This window comes from Penicillium argentinense (assembly GCF_028826775.1).
Source record: "Penicillium argentinense strain IBT 30761 chromosome Unknown utg000009l_segment0_segment0, whole genome shotgun sequence".
Lineage (NCBI taxonomy): Eukaryota > Fungi > Ascomycota > Eurotiomycetes > Eurotiales > Aspergillaceae > Penicillium > Penicillium argentinense.
The window spans coordinates 2,387,284-2,403,139 of NW_026622668.1; the positions used below are offsets into that span (position 1 = coordinate 2,387,284).

Genomic DNA, 15,856 nt, shown 5'->3' on the forward strand with positions numbered 1-15,856 from the left:
GAGCATCAGCTATTTTGTTTCTGCGAAGACATGAGCCTGTGTTTTCACTAGCGTTCTTTGTCCTGTAGCCTACCTCGTTACGTGTACTCTACTACCACCATATGTTTAGCAGAATAAGTGTATTTTTGCACATGTCCCCCATTATTTCCTCGTGCTCAACGTAGCTACTTGGGCCTCCAATGTGGCCGGGGCTGGCAAGAGATGTGACCAGTACTCTACCCAACACTATTTAGCTAAAAGAAACAACTACTAGGTCCTGGAAAATCCACACTTGTGGGTGTTTTGCATTGTAGACTGGGGACTCCGAGGGATCCCTACTAATTAGTGAGAGTGTTCTGTTTGGGTTTGCTCGTGAGGCATTGCTTGCGCATTTGCATTGGTTGTCAGTAGCAGCAACACTGCAAGCTAGCAACCATACCAGCAAGAGGGAGGGCAGAAATCGCGTTCTACTAGAATCTTCGAGGCTTTCGATTCCTTTCGAGCTGACTCGGTGTCTACATACTGGATTTTGACCCCTTTTCATATAGAAATCCTCCCATCGTATTCGCGTCTTGATTTCTCTTTCGTCAATGCCGCCTGCGTAGTCACTTCTAATCAGTACCAGATCTGCGAACTTCAAGGCACTTGTGTGTTACGTGCTACTGACTGGGCGCGGTGAACCTGAGTGCTCCTGGGTGATACTTGCCTTAAGTATGCGTAACTCCAAGCCTGTCCGCAACCGTACCGTTGCTGTGCTGAGCCTTACACGGACTCGGGTCTTTAGAATGCTTGCAGAGGTGCGCCAGTCGAGTGCGCCAAGTAGGTCAACGCGAAGAGCTCCCCTACTTGTAGGATTTTTGGCTTTATATCAAACGGTGAGATGAATCAACAGTAGATACAAGTAACAATATGCAATTAATCGCGAAGAACTAAATACATGTGCGTGAATGAGTGTCCTTATATATCCAGTCCTTCCTATCCTATCGTTGGGACTCCTATCCTACCGCTACGATGATATATCACGTGACATTTTAGCGTGTTGCGTGTCTGAGGGTCCCGTAGTGTTTCTGTCTGGCACGTGACGTCAGCGGTTTGTGCGCGCCTCCTTTGGATGATTGGTTAGGAGTTGCCTATCAGTAAGCCGTCGCCCCTCATAACTAGTTATTTGCAGGGTCCGTAACACAAAGAAACTAGTAGGAAGCATGGAACTCGGTTTACCCCAATTCTTCCATGGGAGATGCTGCGTTGGATAGTCTTACAGTCCCATTCGTCACAGCCACTGACCTTCAAGGGGTCCAAAGTCGGTTTGGGGAGCAGCACAGCGTGCTGATGGTTCAATCCGACGGGTGCGGCGATCGACGATTAGCTAAAGGTAATCAGCGAGATGTCACTTCACCGAGCGAGCTCAGTTATTCTTTGAAAATTAAAATCAAGGCTGCCTGCTTGGCGCGTTTTCTGTCTCCGCCAACACCAAGGTGCATTACTAGTAGCATGAGCATGTCGCTTGACGTTACAATTAGAGCTCCGGGGACTCTCCTGTCTATGAATTGTAGTAACTGTTTGTAGGAATGACAAGCATAAGCTCCGACCCACAACCACTTGGTTTAGTACCTCTGGCTCCTCGTCGTTGGGTACAATTCATTTTGGGCTATCGATCCGACTCCTGACCATGGCCATGGTACTAGGTTGGGCAAGGAAGCCATCTTGGAAGATATTCAAAGGCAGGATCACTGGCCCGGTAAAGACCAAATTCTTTATACATTTGAAGCCCCTAAATAGGTAGTAGAAACTGGTAGCTGTTGATTTCTTCGAGAAAATACCATGTTTTCGCTAGATGTGAAGTGCATAGTACTATTGAGATTGAAAGCTTGTGTTTAGTCACTGGCTGGTATTCTACCCAGCGGCCTAAATCTCTATGCTTAGAATAAGTTCAGATCTGTTATAGATTCAAATCACTCACGAGAATAATGCAGTGTATGCAGATACATTGGTCAGCGTCCCTTCAATTAATAATGTGGTCGGGTGGCGCTGGGCGGCAATGGGGGATTTTTCAATTATTCATCACTCCGACCGCGGGCTGGCCTGATGAATAAACCCGCTGTCCCCTGTCACGCCCGTTTGCGATCTCAACTTCATCTCCATTACATCGGTCCTGATCCGCTAGAGAAGCACCAGATTCCCCTCCCTCATTTGTACTATTGGAAAAAGACCCACCGATGGCCGAAGCAAGAGCTGCATCGCCCGCCCCTCGCAAACGAGGTCGGCCCCGAACCGTCACTGACGACCTGCAAGTCCCGGAGGTAGGCGATTGGTGCTCAATGGAACACATGCCAATTTACTCATGAGGTCCTTTTCAGAGGCGTCGCAAACAGCTCCGTGTCGCACAGCAAGCATATCGCAAACGCAAGGAGACTACGATCACCAATCTACAGAGCCGCGTTCAAGAGCTCGAGGCGGGGATCGAAGAGCTCAGCCAGTCATTCCTCTCGTTTAGCAATATCCTCCTCGAAGCGGAATTGCTAGAGAAACATCCGAGAGTTACGGCCGCTCTACAGAAGATCACTCAACAATGCGTGGCGCTGGCGAAACAAGGATGCGACGAGCCCGAACAGCAAACGCTGGCCAATGCTCTCGTGGAGATCGACCGCAGCAAATGCGAGACTCCCGCGACCAACTTGAATCCTGATACACAGATAGTACAGTCGGGGAATCTTTCGTTTGCTGAAGACCTGTTCCCATCCCCATTAAATCCACTGACCCAATGCTCACAACTACCGCCAACGCCGCCGATCCAAGATCAGCCGATTCTCCCATTCGGGATCGTCTACTCCTCTCCGACTCCATTCTCGACTATAGATTCGCCATTACCGAGTCCCCCACCAATTGTATCCCCAAACAGTCTCATGAATCAAGAACAGCGAACCGTCTCGCACCGACTTGTACGACAATGCTGCCAGAACGGATATTGGCTGCTAGTCAATACCCCCAATAATACTTCAAAGATCACGGAAATCTTCGGGGCGCCGCTATCGTTAAACGAGCGCAATCGCATGATTTCGTCATTTTATAATACTATTTACGATGAGGTGGGAGAATTGGTCGATCAAAAGGCCAAAGTGCTCAATACTCTGTATAACAGGAGGGCTAGCTTTTCCCCGGAGGCGCTTGCACGCACCTCTCGGTCGTGGCAGATTGTCACTGAATCCGAACCTGGGGAATATATGGATGCTAGCGGGGTGCAAAGGTATCTGCAACAGAGGGGAATCAATATCATGGAGGATGACTCCGCGCACTCGAGTCCATCCAGGGACTTTACGGCTGGGGTCAACCTGTCTACTTTTATAAACTGTGGGTCATTTCAGCTGTAAGATCTTGTTCGATTTGCTGACACATTTCCAGATCTTTCAATGCGATGCATTTGTGTTGGTTTTGGTCCGGCCTTCAAACGAAAAGATGTCGAGAAAGCCTTATACATGGCGCTCCCGCGTAACCAGTGGCAGTTTGAATCCCGATGTTGATATGAATATCCTCCATTGATGATATTAATAATAAGATAACCAATAATGTCTTGCACTCTTAACTCAGGCCTCGGCCGTGCTCCATGACTTCATACTTGTTAACTGACCATTGCCGATTCTCCAAAGAGAATCATGTGTTTCGATCAATGGACCCTTAGGGCGTCCCACCCGACTCCAGTCAAGTGGGGCATGGCATCTACAATTGTGCCTTTGACAGCGACATTATTGTCGGGTGCTTAACCAAGTGGTCGGGTTTTCGATTGACGGCTTGTGAGCGGGGAGAATCCACCGTGTGACATCGAGACCCAGACCCGAAGGGCGTGGTACTTGTGGAGATCCCATGCAGAGGCCCCACAGCCATTGGCCCGGAAAGAACCATATGAGTCAATTTTGGCGGAGGGTAACATACCCCTCCCAAGCTTCGTGATCAAATCTGACTCACGTGAACGCCGCTTAGATCCAGCTCCGCTGCTACCCCCTGTTTTCTTCACTGAATTTCCAGCGAGCTTCTGCAATATCATCCATCTGCATTTTCAGCGATATTCCACCTCCTCCGCCATGTTCATCCAGCCTACTCCGTTCGGCAAACCGATGCTGAAGCATTGGCTGTTTGATCCCTCATACAAGAGTCTCAACCACGGTCTGTACACAGCTCTTACTTGAGAGAGAGAGAGAAAGAGAGAGAAAAAGGTAGTATATGAATGTATAAGCTGACACTCGACGATTAGGTTCCTTTGGCGCACATCCAGCCGCCGTCCGGGATGCGCAACGTGCATTCCTGGATCTGGCAGATTTGCGACCGGACCCTTATATCCGGAAGCAACACTCAGTGCTCCTCGACAAAGCTCGCGGAGACGTTGCGAAGATCATCAATGCACCCAGAAACGAGTGTGCCTTCGTCAAGAATGCCACAACAGGCGTCGCGACGGTCCTATGGAACCTGAACTTCCAGGTAGGCGAAGCTCTCATCTATTTCGAACCTGTATATGGAGCCGTTGAAAAGGGCGTGGTTTCCATGCAGGAACACAGTCCGTTTGAGGCCCGGAAAGTGAGCTTCCAGTATCCCATCGCCGAAGATGAGCTAGAGCGCCGGTTCCGCGAGACGGTCCGTCGTGCTCGTGATGATGGCCTTAACGTGCGTGCTGCGGTCTTCGATACTATTGTCAGCAATCCGGGCGTACGTTTCCCGTTTGAGAGATTCGTCGCTGTTTGTCGGGAAGAAGGTCTTCTCAGCGTGATCGATGGTGCCCACGGTGTTGGACAGATTCCTCTAGATATGGATGTGCTTCAGCCGGACTTTTTCGTTTCTAATTGCCACAAGTATGAATACAGCTCTGCCTTTATTATGCTGTCATATCCATACTAATGTTTCTATCCAGATGGCTGTATACTCCCCGCAGTGCCGCGATTCTCTACGTGCCCAAGCGCAATCAGCATTTCATGCGCAGCACTCTTCCCACGTCTTGGGGTTTTATTCCAGCAGCAGGATCGGCGGAGACCATCGCATCGGTCCTCCAAGATCCGTCAGAAGTGAAAACGAAAACGCCCTTCGAGGAACTATTCGAATTCGTCGCCACCAGCGACGACTCCGCATACCTGTGCGTGGAGGCCGCGTTGAAGTTTCGTCGGGAAGTTTGCGGCGGCGAGGAAGCCATCATGTCGTACTGCCAAAAGGTTTCTAATGAGGGTGCCGACGCGGTCGCTGGTATCCTTGGGACCGATGTCCTCCAGGAACCGGACCTGAAGCCTGGGGAGCAAAGTCGGATGCGCCAGTGTGCGTTGACGACAGTGCGCTTGCCTATCGCTGTGGCTGATAAGGCGGTCGAGGGGGCCTTGGTGACATTGCCGTCCGACGAAGCCCCGCTTGCTGTTGCCTTTATTCAGCGGACCTTGATAGAGAAACATGACACGTTTGTGCCTGCATTCCGGCATGGCTCGTGGCTGTGGACGCGGTTAAGTGGACAAATATTCTTGGAGAAGAGCGATTTTGAATGGCTGGGTGGTCTTTTGCGTGAGCTGTGCGAGCAGGTTGCTCGGAAGGAGTTCTAGACAATTTATAGAGTGGCTTCTGGATTTGGTTATCGGGGTGCCCCTGCATCAATTGAGAATGAGGAGGAGCGTGTCGTGCTTTGGAGCTTGTATTGAACCGTCGCCTCCGTCAACACTGACTAGAAATCCAGTACTGTCGTTTAGATTAGGACATGTCAAGAGTAACACTACCTGGGTATAGACAATTTGGGGACAAATCAAGACACTTAAATCTCAAAAAGAAGCCCAAGACTCCTTTTCCGATTGTCATTGTCTGGCGACCTGTACGAGCTCCATCACGCCATCGCAAGTCAAGGTAACCAAAGACCACCTCATCAGGATTGACCACGTCTAAAGAGAGGGGGAGGCGGGGGAGTTCGTCTCACTTATATTGTGGCTCTGTCCGCAAGGTACATTTCATATATTCCATATCCGTCAGGTTGAGTATCATATCCACGATGTCCGTCGCGAAAGAAGTCGAAGCCGCCAACGCACAATGTGCGGCCTCTTTTACGAAAGGGGATCTGGCACTGCCCCCGCAACGGTATAACAGCCTTTCTTCTTGAACGGATTTAGAAAACGGATATCTTTTCAGAGAAATTCAACTCTATCTATTCGGATCCATATTAGGAAAGTTGCGATCGTAACATGCATGGATGCACGTCTTGGTACGTTCTACGCCCATGACGATATGACGACATGGCCTTCTTGCTAGAAGTCTCACTGCCCGTGCCTTGGGCCTCGAAGAAGGCGACGCTCAAGTTATTCGCAATGCGGGTGGTCGGGTGACGGATGCGCTACGTAGTCTCGTGATTTCTCAGCAGCTCCTGGGGACCCGAGAAATCGTAATTGTCCATCACGTATGTTTTGAGCTCGGATGGATGACTCATTACCCTGGTGCACCTGGCGTGGTGCTCTCTGCTGTCTTCCTCACAATACTAACACGGGTCATGTGGTGATAGACGGATTGCGGGATGCTCACCTTCACCGACGAGGTGATTCGTGGCAAGATCCGAGCTGATTTGCATCAGCATACTGATCACATTGCTTTTTTGCCTTTAAGTGACCTCAAGCAGAGTGTACTTGACGACATTCAGCTATTGAAGGAAAGTCCTCTTGTGCTAGATGTTCCCATTACGGGATATATATATGAAGTGGAGACGGGTAAGATTGTATAAGTGGAATGAACGTGGGCGAGCCATGCTCGATCGATTTTGTTATACCTCATAATTCGATGTGCGACGCGAGTCAGTTACTCTATGATATTTTATTATGTAGTTGGATCATGCAGAATGAGCGATGCGGCCCCCACTCTCGAGGCATACATTAGTAGCCAGGACGGAGGAGTGAATCTTCATGCACGCGGCCCGCTCCACGCTTCTTCGCCCCGAATACTCTAATTACTTATCGAGTAGTCGAGACTCCATGAATCAAGACGAGACCGGATTTGCAGTCATCATGGACCGATGCCTGTCCTGGCAAATGCACACGACCCTGCTCAGCTGAAAGTCCGAACTTTCATGCCTGATCAGGGATGGCACGTTCTGCCTTGCGCTTGGACCGGGTCACTAGCCACACGCGCAGGCATCAATCCTGCTTCCAACGATTTCGGCTTTTTTACCCACACTTCTGGCTTTGAGAAAATCTGCCCCTGACGTACTCGTGGGATCTGACCACGTAATTGGCGTTTGTCTGGTAGGCGACCACGTCCCTGTTTGTTCGCGGATTATCAGTTCGTCGCATCCCGGCCCGATCCACTGGTGGTGGGTCTTTTAGATACGACACAGCCACTCATGGTCCTCGTAGCAAACGGGAACCACAAACACAAAAAATTTGGCAGGCAAAAAAGAAATCTCGAGGTTTTTTTATAGGAATAGCCGAACGCGGGGGTCGAACCCGCAGCCTTGAGATTAAGAGTCTCACGCTCTACCGATTGAGCTAGCCCGGCTGGGCTGTTGAATGACGGTCTGAGATATAGACTGACACGGGTGGAAGTCGGTAGTGCCTTCCGTCAGCAAGACAGTTACCAAATGTCTGGCACGGTGCCATTGTCGCCCGAGTGTTGCGTTTATTCGCGTATTGCAACCTGGTGATCAAATAATAACCGTTGCGCGATATCGCGAGATCGCGAGATGGTCTCTGGAGGTCTCAGATTCCCCCAGAGGGGGGGGATACTGTATGCCTTGCGCACGGGCCAGGCATAGAGAGCCAGATTACCTGCAGAGTGAGGACAGCAATTGGTAGAAGCCTCCCAGGCAGACAATCGACTGTGAGAGAATGTGAGAGAGTCGAGCGCGCCTGTCGTCGCGCAAACCAAGGGCCGTCCTCGTCATCAATCGACCCCTGGTTGCCCCTGGCAGAAGGATCGAGAGTCGGCGTTCCGAGGGCAAGGTGCATGACGCCCGGGGGAAGTAAGCAGCGGCAGCAAGAGCCCGGGAGAAGGAGAGAGGAAGAGGAGCGGTGGCTGGTGTCGCGAACCATGACGATAGTAAGCAGGATTTGTGGCTGGGGCTGAGTATCGTTGAGGAAACAAGAAACAGAACTCCTGTCAGACTGGATGACGGTGGTGAGGGTGTGGCTTGCGGCTGAGCAGTCGAGGCTCGCGATAGTCCGAGTCCGTCTACGAGTTTGGGGTCCAAACCCTCTAGGTTGGGGATCGTCGACTATTCTTAGGAGTTCCTAAAAAAACAGAAACACGGGATGTTTTGATCGCCAAAAATGGAACCATGGCATCACGATCGTCCTTGCGGCTCTCCAGGTTCGTCTCAAGTTGCCCTAGGCGAGTGTTTCGAGTATTCTGGGAGTTGTCTCGGGAGACGCCTGGGGTGCGATTGCGGGGGATTCCTTAGGGAACAGGCGCGGACTCCCAGGCACAGCGCCAAATCAAACCGATACCGTCCAACCCATTAAAATGGGTGGCTCCCGTTGCAAGTTCACACGATAAGCTATTTCTGGTTGCACCGCGCGGGTGCCGGGGGTTTCTCGTCGGCGTGCAAGTGACTCGTGCATGTCTTGGGGGAAGGGGACACGAGACCCCGATTGCGGGCGCAGGAACACGAGAAGCTCAAGCCACAGGTTCAGGGATGCCCCGTTGATGACATCGAGCCCAGGCAGCAAGTCCGGGAGAGGCCTGGATCGGATCGGGGAAGAGACAGGGGCACAGGGTGACGGTGAAGCATAGACGATGTGCAGGTTAAGGCTCTGTATGTAAGCAATCCCGAACAAAGCATACATCACATAGCGCCAGGAATCAAATGGACAAAGAGAGTCCCCGACCGGAGGTACGAAGGAGGATTCGATGGCCAATCAATCTCCTAGCGCCCGGGGGCGGAGGTGTCGACTGAGCCACACGCTAGCGGCTCCCACGACGGTCGATGAAAGGGTGGTGGAGGGTACTTGTGTTGCTATACTCAAGGTGGGTGGGGCCCGAAGTACCCAGAGCCGCTTTGCTCAGGTTGGCAGGCACCAACCATCCCGCTCGGGGCCTCGAAGTATATAACCCATTCTATTCCCTCCTCCACCCCTCCACAACCCCAAGCATTTATCAAACACTCATACAACAATTGAAGCCTTCTTTACATTCTTGCTTCCAATCTATTGATCCACTTGACTGATCATCCATCGGATCATCCCACCCGTCTATACTTCCACTCGTCATCCACTCTCTCGCGTGACACCCCCCGAAACATCAGTCAAGCTGTCGCCCCGACGCTCTACCACGTACTTTATCGACCCGGATACCGCCACCATAGAACATACCTCGCCTCGTCGAAGTCCCTCACGGCATCTCCCTGGGATTCGTCGTTCGTCCGAAATGCCTGCTCCCGTTGAGATCGTCTCGGCCCCCGCCGTGGTGCGCAACCTGGAGGGGGACGAACAGTTTGTTCTCGACCAGTTCGAGCAGCACGCCAATCACTGCACCCAGTGCTCGTCTGCCATCGAGGCCCTTCATGATACCCTCTGCGAACGTGGTCACGCCTATGCCGTCGACGTCACCAATTACTTGTACAGTCAGGGTGGTAAATACTTTGCTGCGGTCGACCGGGAGAATGGCAAGCTGCGAAGGGTCAAGCTTCCCCGTGAAGTCAGATCGGTTCCTCACCTCCTCGAAGGTGTCGAGTCGGGTCTGCTTCTGAAGTCCTCTCGCCGGGGCCGCACCCGTGGCGCCGTTCGTCCTCCTTCCTCTGGCAGCCTCGATGCCCCCCGCGAAAGCTACGATAGCAGCTATGAAATTCGCCCTCGTCGGTCCAACCGCGAGGCCACTGTCGAGCAAGTTCGGCCTCGTTCGTTTTCTCCCGAAGCTGAGCCTGCCTCTCCCACGATCATCACCCGCAAGCCTCGCAGCTCCAGCAACAGCACCAACAACAGCACCAACAACAGCGGCTACCGCGTCGTGGTTCACCAGTCTCCCCGCAGCTCCCCAAGCCGCAGCCCTGCCAGCCGTGGCTCGTTGTATGGCTCTGACCAGCTGGACCGAGTCGAGCGACGTTACGAATCCACCTACATTAAGCGTCGATCTGACTACCGTCGTTAAACCCATATGCCAACTGTTTAATGATTTTATTGCTGTCTTTGTCGTTGACCCATTACGATTATGAGTCCTCCCCCCTCCCGTTGCTTCTGAAAGCTTCACTTCAACCCATGCTCCGGGGCATTGTATGCCCCCGACCGAGACCGCAAGACGGTCCTTGCCAGGGTGGGCTACCCCATCCCGGCTGCCTCGTCCTTGACTTAGAATTGGAATTTTTGGCTCAGGGCCTGCCTGGATGCGCCCCGGAATGAGACCACCTATTCAGTCGGACACCGGATTGGAAACGATCTGGCTTGTGGAGGATGGGACTCGGAGATTCCCTTTGGCTTCTGCTCTATAGTTTCTGGTGCATATTGGCTAGATCATGATTGGCTCGAATTCCCACCTTCGTTGGTTGCAGAAGGCGGGCACCAGCCAATTGCAGGACTGGAATGTTTCTTCTCGCATGTCTGTTCTCCATGATGCACGTTATTACTGGCCATTCTACCCTTTGTGACTCACTCTCCTTAGAGAGAATCCTGCTTTTGTTTGGAGGGGTTATTCCCGATCCGAGGTGTATTTCCTTTGTTTCTGAGATTTTATGAGATATCTGCTCGTGGTCTTCGATGATTGAGATCATTTTATGAGAAATGAATTTCTGGTCGCAGATACAACTCTTGTGTTAATCGCACGTTTTAAAGCATGTAAAAGAGGCATCCCCATGTCACGAATTCCGAACAACAGTCCTGTGACTCCAGCCATGATATCCAAGCTTTTTCTTGGTGGTCATCGAAGAGCCCTACTAGCCTTGCATAATCATAGTTCGAGACCTTAAACTGTGAAATCATATCACATTGATCGCCTGTTTGTACGTGAGTCACTGCGGGGCTCTGTGGCTGATGCCGGCGGGGCAAGGCTGACATCGGCCTCTGCATTGGGGTCTCCGACAAGGTGTCGAACAAAGGGCGTCGTGGTCTGGGTCGGTGCAGCTCGCAATAAAATATTATGTTACACTATAGTAACTGCGGGTAAGATCTCTTTTATGCATAAAGAGCAGCGATGTTTCATATCCGTTTATCAAGTTGCCGACAAAGGGGACGGCAGGGGACGGTCTCAGTGGCTTCCGCTCAAACATACTGCTTCCACGAGAAGTCGACACTACTTGTATTTTAGGGTACAATCTACCGGGGTACATTGACGTTTTGCCACTACCTTGGGGGATACAAACATTCAAAAATTATTTAAAGGTTGTTTCGAGGTGACACCACGCCCTTTTATCTCTAAAAAGATATGTAAGTCCAGGGTGAGGTGTCGTTCTGGTATGTGAGATATAGGCTTGGAAAACTCCAGAATTACTGAGACTTCGTCTAAAATGGCTCTGTTGTGCTCCTGGAAGGATACTAGGTCGGATTAAGACGCAATTCGGATCGAAATGCGATTCTGATCTTTTCAGTCTCCACACCGATTGCCAGTGCTCTTCCAGGTAGAGTGTACAAGTGCACAGTAGTAGTAGTAGTAGTAGTATTCATTTACACTGACCCCTCGCCAAAGCGATATGCAGTATACAACAACTATATATCTGAGTGTGTATATTTAGAATGATCCACTTCCTGACATAAACTTAGAGCCTCGTCACGGCCTCCCGTGGCCCATTGCCGCTCCCATTGTTAGGCTGCCCTTATGGCGCACGACTGCGAAACCGCTGTGACGCCTCGGCGAAGTCCAGGACGGCCTGAACCATCTTGGACCTCGAGACGATGTCTGGTTTACCTTGCTCACCTTCGTTTGAGCCTCCCAGCAGGCTCGCTACGCTGTTCAGCGTATCCCCAGTTTTCCGCCTCAATTCTACCCTCAGCTCTCGAAGCCTCGGGCATTCCATCAGCACGTGGGCGACTGTCTCCTGCACACCACATTCACACAAATCATCCTCGCGAAAGCCGAATTTTTTCGCGTAGGTGGATAACCAGTTGTGACCCGTGCGTAGCTGCGTCAGCAGATAGGCGCGATTCCTAGGTAGATTCCCGTAGAGCGTTCTCGTATACCGCGCTGGTAGGCCGCCGTCTATCTTTCGTAGGTGAGCACCTTTGGTACTTGTCTTCCATTCTTGCTCCCATTGGGCATAAATTTTGCTGCGGACAAACGCGTTTTCCCTCGATAGTAGCGGTCGAAAGGGGTGGGTTTTACCCGGTTGTGCGGCCTCTTTGGCGAGTCGATCTGCAGTGTCGTTCCCTAGGTTTTCACAGTGCCCTGGCATCCATTGGAGGCGGAGTTCGACTTTCTCCCCCTGAACCTCGGCCGCAGCCTGGAGGATTGCATGGATTATGCGTTGTCCCGGTTTATTCGTCACGTTCTGGATCGCCTGCAGAGCCGATCTGCTGTCGCATAAGATTGTTGCTGTTACTGGAACTCCGTTTACTGTGTTTGAGCGTTGATGGACCAATTTGAACACCATATTGACCGCATAAAAGATGCCAATAAGTTCCGCTGCGTGAACCGACCAACGGTCCATCGGCCCCACTTGGACCTGTTTAGATTCAATCACTTCGTCGTTTTCGTTAAGCGTGACTATGGCAGCCCCGAGGTGGCCCTCACGCCCTGAAGCGTCTGAATAAACGACGAGGTCGGATGTGGCCCGTACGGCCTCGGCCCATTCTCTTGCTGTCTCCCGGTCCGACTTGACTTCAATCCCCGCGAACACCTCGGTGCGCCATGGTGGTAGAGGTCTCGGGTCGATGGTCTCTAGTGCTACCAGTCTGGATAGGTCCATGGTCTTGAGAGTTTCCGCGAGGGGAAACCGGTAGCGTGATCTCATATTGTCCCTGCGTCTCTGGGCTCGTGATAGTGCACTCCAAATAGGGTGGTCCCTAGGTAAAGTGTGCAGTCTTGCGATGGTGCGCTGCGCTCGGTGGCGGAGACGGAGGTGTGTGGGAAGTACGTAAGCTTCCACCTCTAGCGTTGTCGTCGCTACCGTCCTGAATGCCGATAGGATTCGGATCAGTGAGGTCCTCTGTATTGTGTTCAACTGTCGCAGGTGAGTCTTGTCCCGAAGCGGGTCATACCAGACTGTCGACGCATAGTCTACGATGGGCGTGACACATGCTTCGTAGAGCTGTCGCATTTGTTCTGGACGCAAATGTCGTAGCCCACTCAAGGCGATAGTCGTTTTGGTAGCGCGTTTGACGGTCTGTTGAACGTGTTCCTTCCAGCGGAGTTCCTGGTCAAACGTTACCCCCAGTAGTTTGGCTGTAGGTGATGGCGTGATGTCGGTTCCATTGAAGGTAACCTGTCCTTCTAGGTGTTCTCCCCTCTTCCTGGTGAGGTGGATAAGCTCAGTTTTCTCCGCTGCGAAGCTAGATCCGGTTCGCCGTGCCCATTTCTCGATACGAGGGATGTCTTCGGTCTGTATCGTGGCTAGGTTCTCCTCGGCTGAGCGGCCTACTCGCCATCGGAAGTAGTCGTCGATAAAGGCCGACGCGCCTCCGTGGGAGTCGACAGGTTGGTCAACCAGATCGGCGTTGAAGAATGCAAACAAGATAGGAGAGAGCGGAGACCCCTGCGCTAGCCCTGCATACGCAAGCGGCTCTGTCTCGGTACGGAAATCGTCGAATCCGATGTTGGCGTGGCGGTCACTCATAAAGCTTGCAATCCACTTCCTCGCTACCGTCGGAATCCCTCTCGCCTGCAATGAGGCGTCTAGGCTCACCCAGTTCACTCCGTTGAAGGCACCCTTGAGATCGAATGCAATCAAAGTCACCACCTTGTGTTTATACCACGCTTGGTCAATCGCATTGGACAGCACCAATAAGGCTTGCTCAGTGGTCCTGCCCGGGCGTCCGCCGAACTGGCTATTCGGCAGTAGGCCATGCTTTTCTGCCAGATAGGACAGCCGTCGTGCTATTACTGCCTCGAGGAGCTTGCCGAGCGTATTCAGCAGGGAGATTGGGCGGTAGGCTCCGGGGATTGAGTAGTCTGGCTTGCCTGGCTTCCGTAACACGATGATCTTCGCTCTACGCCATTGTTTTGGATGGTGTCCTAACTCCACACATGCCGTGAAAATGCTGACAATAATGGTCTTCAGATGGACCCATAGATTTTTCCAGACCAACATTGGTAGGTTGTCCTCACCCGGCGCTGTCGTCCCGTTCGCTGTCTTTAGTGATCGCTCAATCTCAATTTCCGTGATTGGGTGCCATGAAAGCTCCGGGCGTGGTGACGCTGGTGGGCTGGGTTCGGGTGTGTTCATTGCGGGGAAGAACGCGTCGAGGAACGCTTTCGCTTTGTCTTCGTTCTGGACGAGCTCTTCTGGGCCAACTCGCAGTGCTGGAATACAGCCCCATGTTTCCCGAGGCTTCATGTAAGTCGCAGTTTTCCAGAGTTTCCCTTCGCCCGCCTCGTCTAAGAACTGTCTCCAGTGTGACGCTTTGGTCTTCTCGATAGTTCGGGTCCACGCTCGCCGCCTTTGTTGCATGGCCTGAAAAGCAGCCGTGGTGCTAGCATGGTCTCGTCCGAACTCCGCGCAGTTCGCCTGCCACTTCCTGCGTAGTTGATTGACTTCCACTTGTTGCGCCTTGAGATCCGGGGTAAACCATCTCTTAGAGTATGGCGTTGGGCGCATGTCAGGCGTGAATCGGTCGACCGCCTGGGTTGTCGCTGATATGAGCTTCTCCACTACTCGGTCGAGTGTTGGCCGGGTCTTAATGTCCCTCCATGGAGACATCTGGCGAGCTACTTCCTCGCCGATTTTGGACCAGTCTGCCCGCTCGTACGCCTTCCTCGCTTTGGTTCTTGGCTTGTTCCGAGGCTGCAGATTCCATTCCGAGTAGGTAGCGCGGTGGTCAGATCCGTAGTTTTCGTGGTATAGATGGCATTTGATGAGTAGGTCCGGGCTGTCTGTCACTGTCTGGTCGATAGTTGAGTTTTGTCCTGGGTTGTTCAAGGCCCAGTAAGTTGCAGTGCCTCGGGGGAGGCAGCTGTGGAGGTTGTGAGTCTGGAAAAAGTCGATTAAGTCATTGGCGTCTTCGATAAACCTCGGCGCGATGTGATTGCCGCCCCACATCGGATGGTGTCGATTGAAGTCGCCGGAAGCAATGATACTGGTCGATCGCTGCTCGTTTTGTGTAGCAGCTGCGATGGAGCTTTGAATCGCAGTGAGGGCTGGCAACGCCGATGCATCATCGCCGCTGAAAAGTGGTACTGGCGGTATGTAGATAGAAAAGAGAAGTATTTGAGAGTTAGCTGTCCAGATCTTGATGGCTGCGATATCTGGGTGGTCACAGGGTATTTGACGGTGTGAGGAGGTAGAGATTCGTCTGTTGACGTAGATCAGGCTGCGAAACCGACCAGCATCGAGCTGTGCGGTAGGCCGATATAGTCTCCAGGCGCTGTGATTGACGTGTGTGCGGTACGTGGTGATGGAGGGCTCCTGGATCAGCAGAAGATCCAGATCTTGACTTTGAGGGTCATTGATCAGTGCCTCCATTCTTGGTCCAGATTTCATCATGTTCAACTGTAGGATGCGGAGGTTTCTCTCTAGCATCTGACTGGGTTGGAGGTCGCTGGTCCTGGACACTGTCGATCGCCAGTCGGGTGTTCGCCATTACAATCCAAGCACCGCGCTCTCACTCCCGGAGGGCATCGTTCACGCTCGTGCTGTCCTGCGCAGTGTCCGCATCGAGGCGTTTCCTTGCATGTCCATGCCAGGTGTCCGAACCGTTGGCACCGAAAACATCTCTTTTTCTTGATCTCACGTCGCTCAACGTGTGGAATAAAGTGCTTGCCGGCAAGGAAGCCGTTCCGTAACATATGTTCTGCTCCCTCTGCG

General features: G+C 52.2%; 3 protein-coding genes across 3 annotated transcripts; all 3 read left to right on the plus strand.

Moving 5' to 3' along the window:
- Positions 1–2,195: 2,195 nt before the first annotated feature.
- N7532_008480 (bZIP transcription factor) lies at positions 2,196–3,497 on the plus strand (the record flags this gene model as incomplete). The annotated part of the gene is made up of 3 exons (XM_056620972.1): positions 2,196–2,279; positions 2,337–3,327; positions 3,379–3,497. 3 exons carry the CDS (start codon positions 2,196–2,198, stop codon positions 3,495–3,497), a joined length of 1,194 nt encoding a protein of 397 aa, XP_056471778.1.
- A 558-nt stretch (positions 3,498–4,055) lies between these two features.
- On the plus strand, positions 4,056–5,546 carry N7532_008481 (putative aminotransferase family protein (LolT); the record flags this gene model as incomplete). The annotated part of the gene is made up of 3 exons (XM_056620973.1): positions 4,056–4,137; positions 4,226–4,817; positions 4,877–5,546. 3 exons carry the CDS (start codon positions 4,056–4,058, stop codon positions 5,544–5,546), a joined length of 1,344 nt encoding a protein of 447 aa, XP_056471779.1.
- Positions 5,547–9,339: 3,793 nt separating this feature from the next.
- Positions 9,340–10,059, plus strand: N7532_008482 (uncharacterized protein; the record flags this gene model as incomplete). Its single annotated transcript, XM_056620974.1, has 1 exon — positions 9,340–10,059. One exon carries the CDS (start codon positions 9,340–9,342, stop codon positions 10,057–10,059), a length of 720 nt encoding a protein of 239 aa, XP_056471780.1.
- Positions 10,060–15,856: the final 5,797 nt, after the last annotated feature.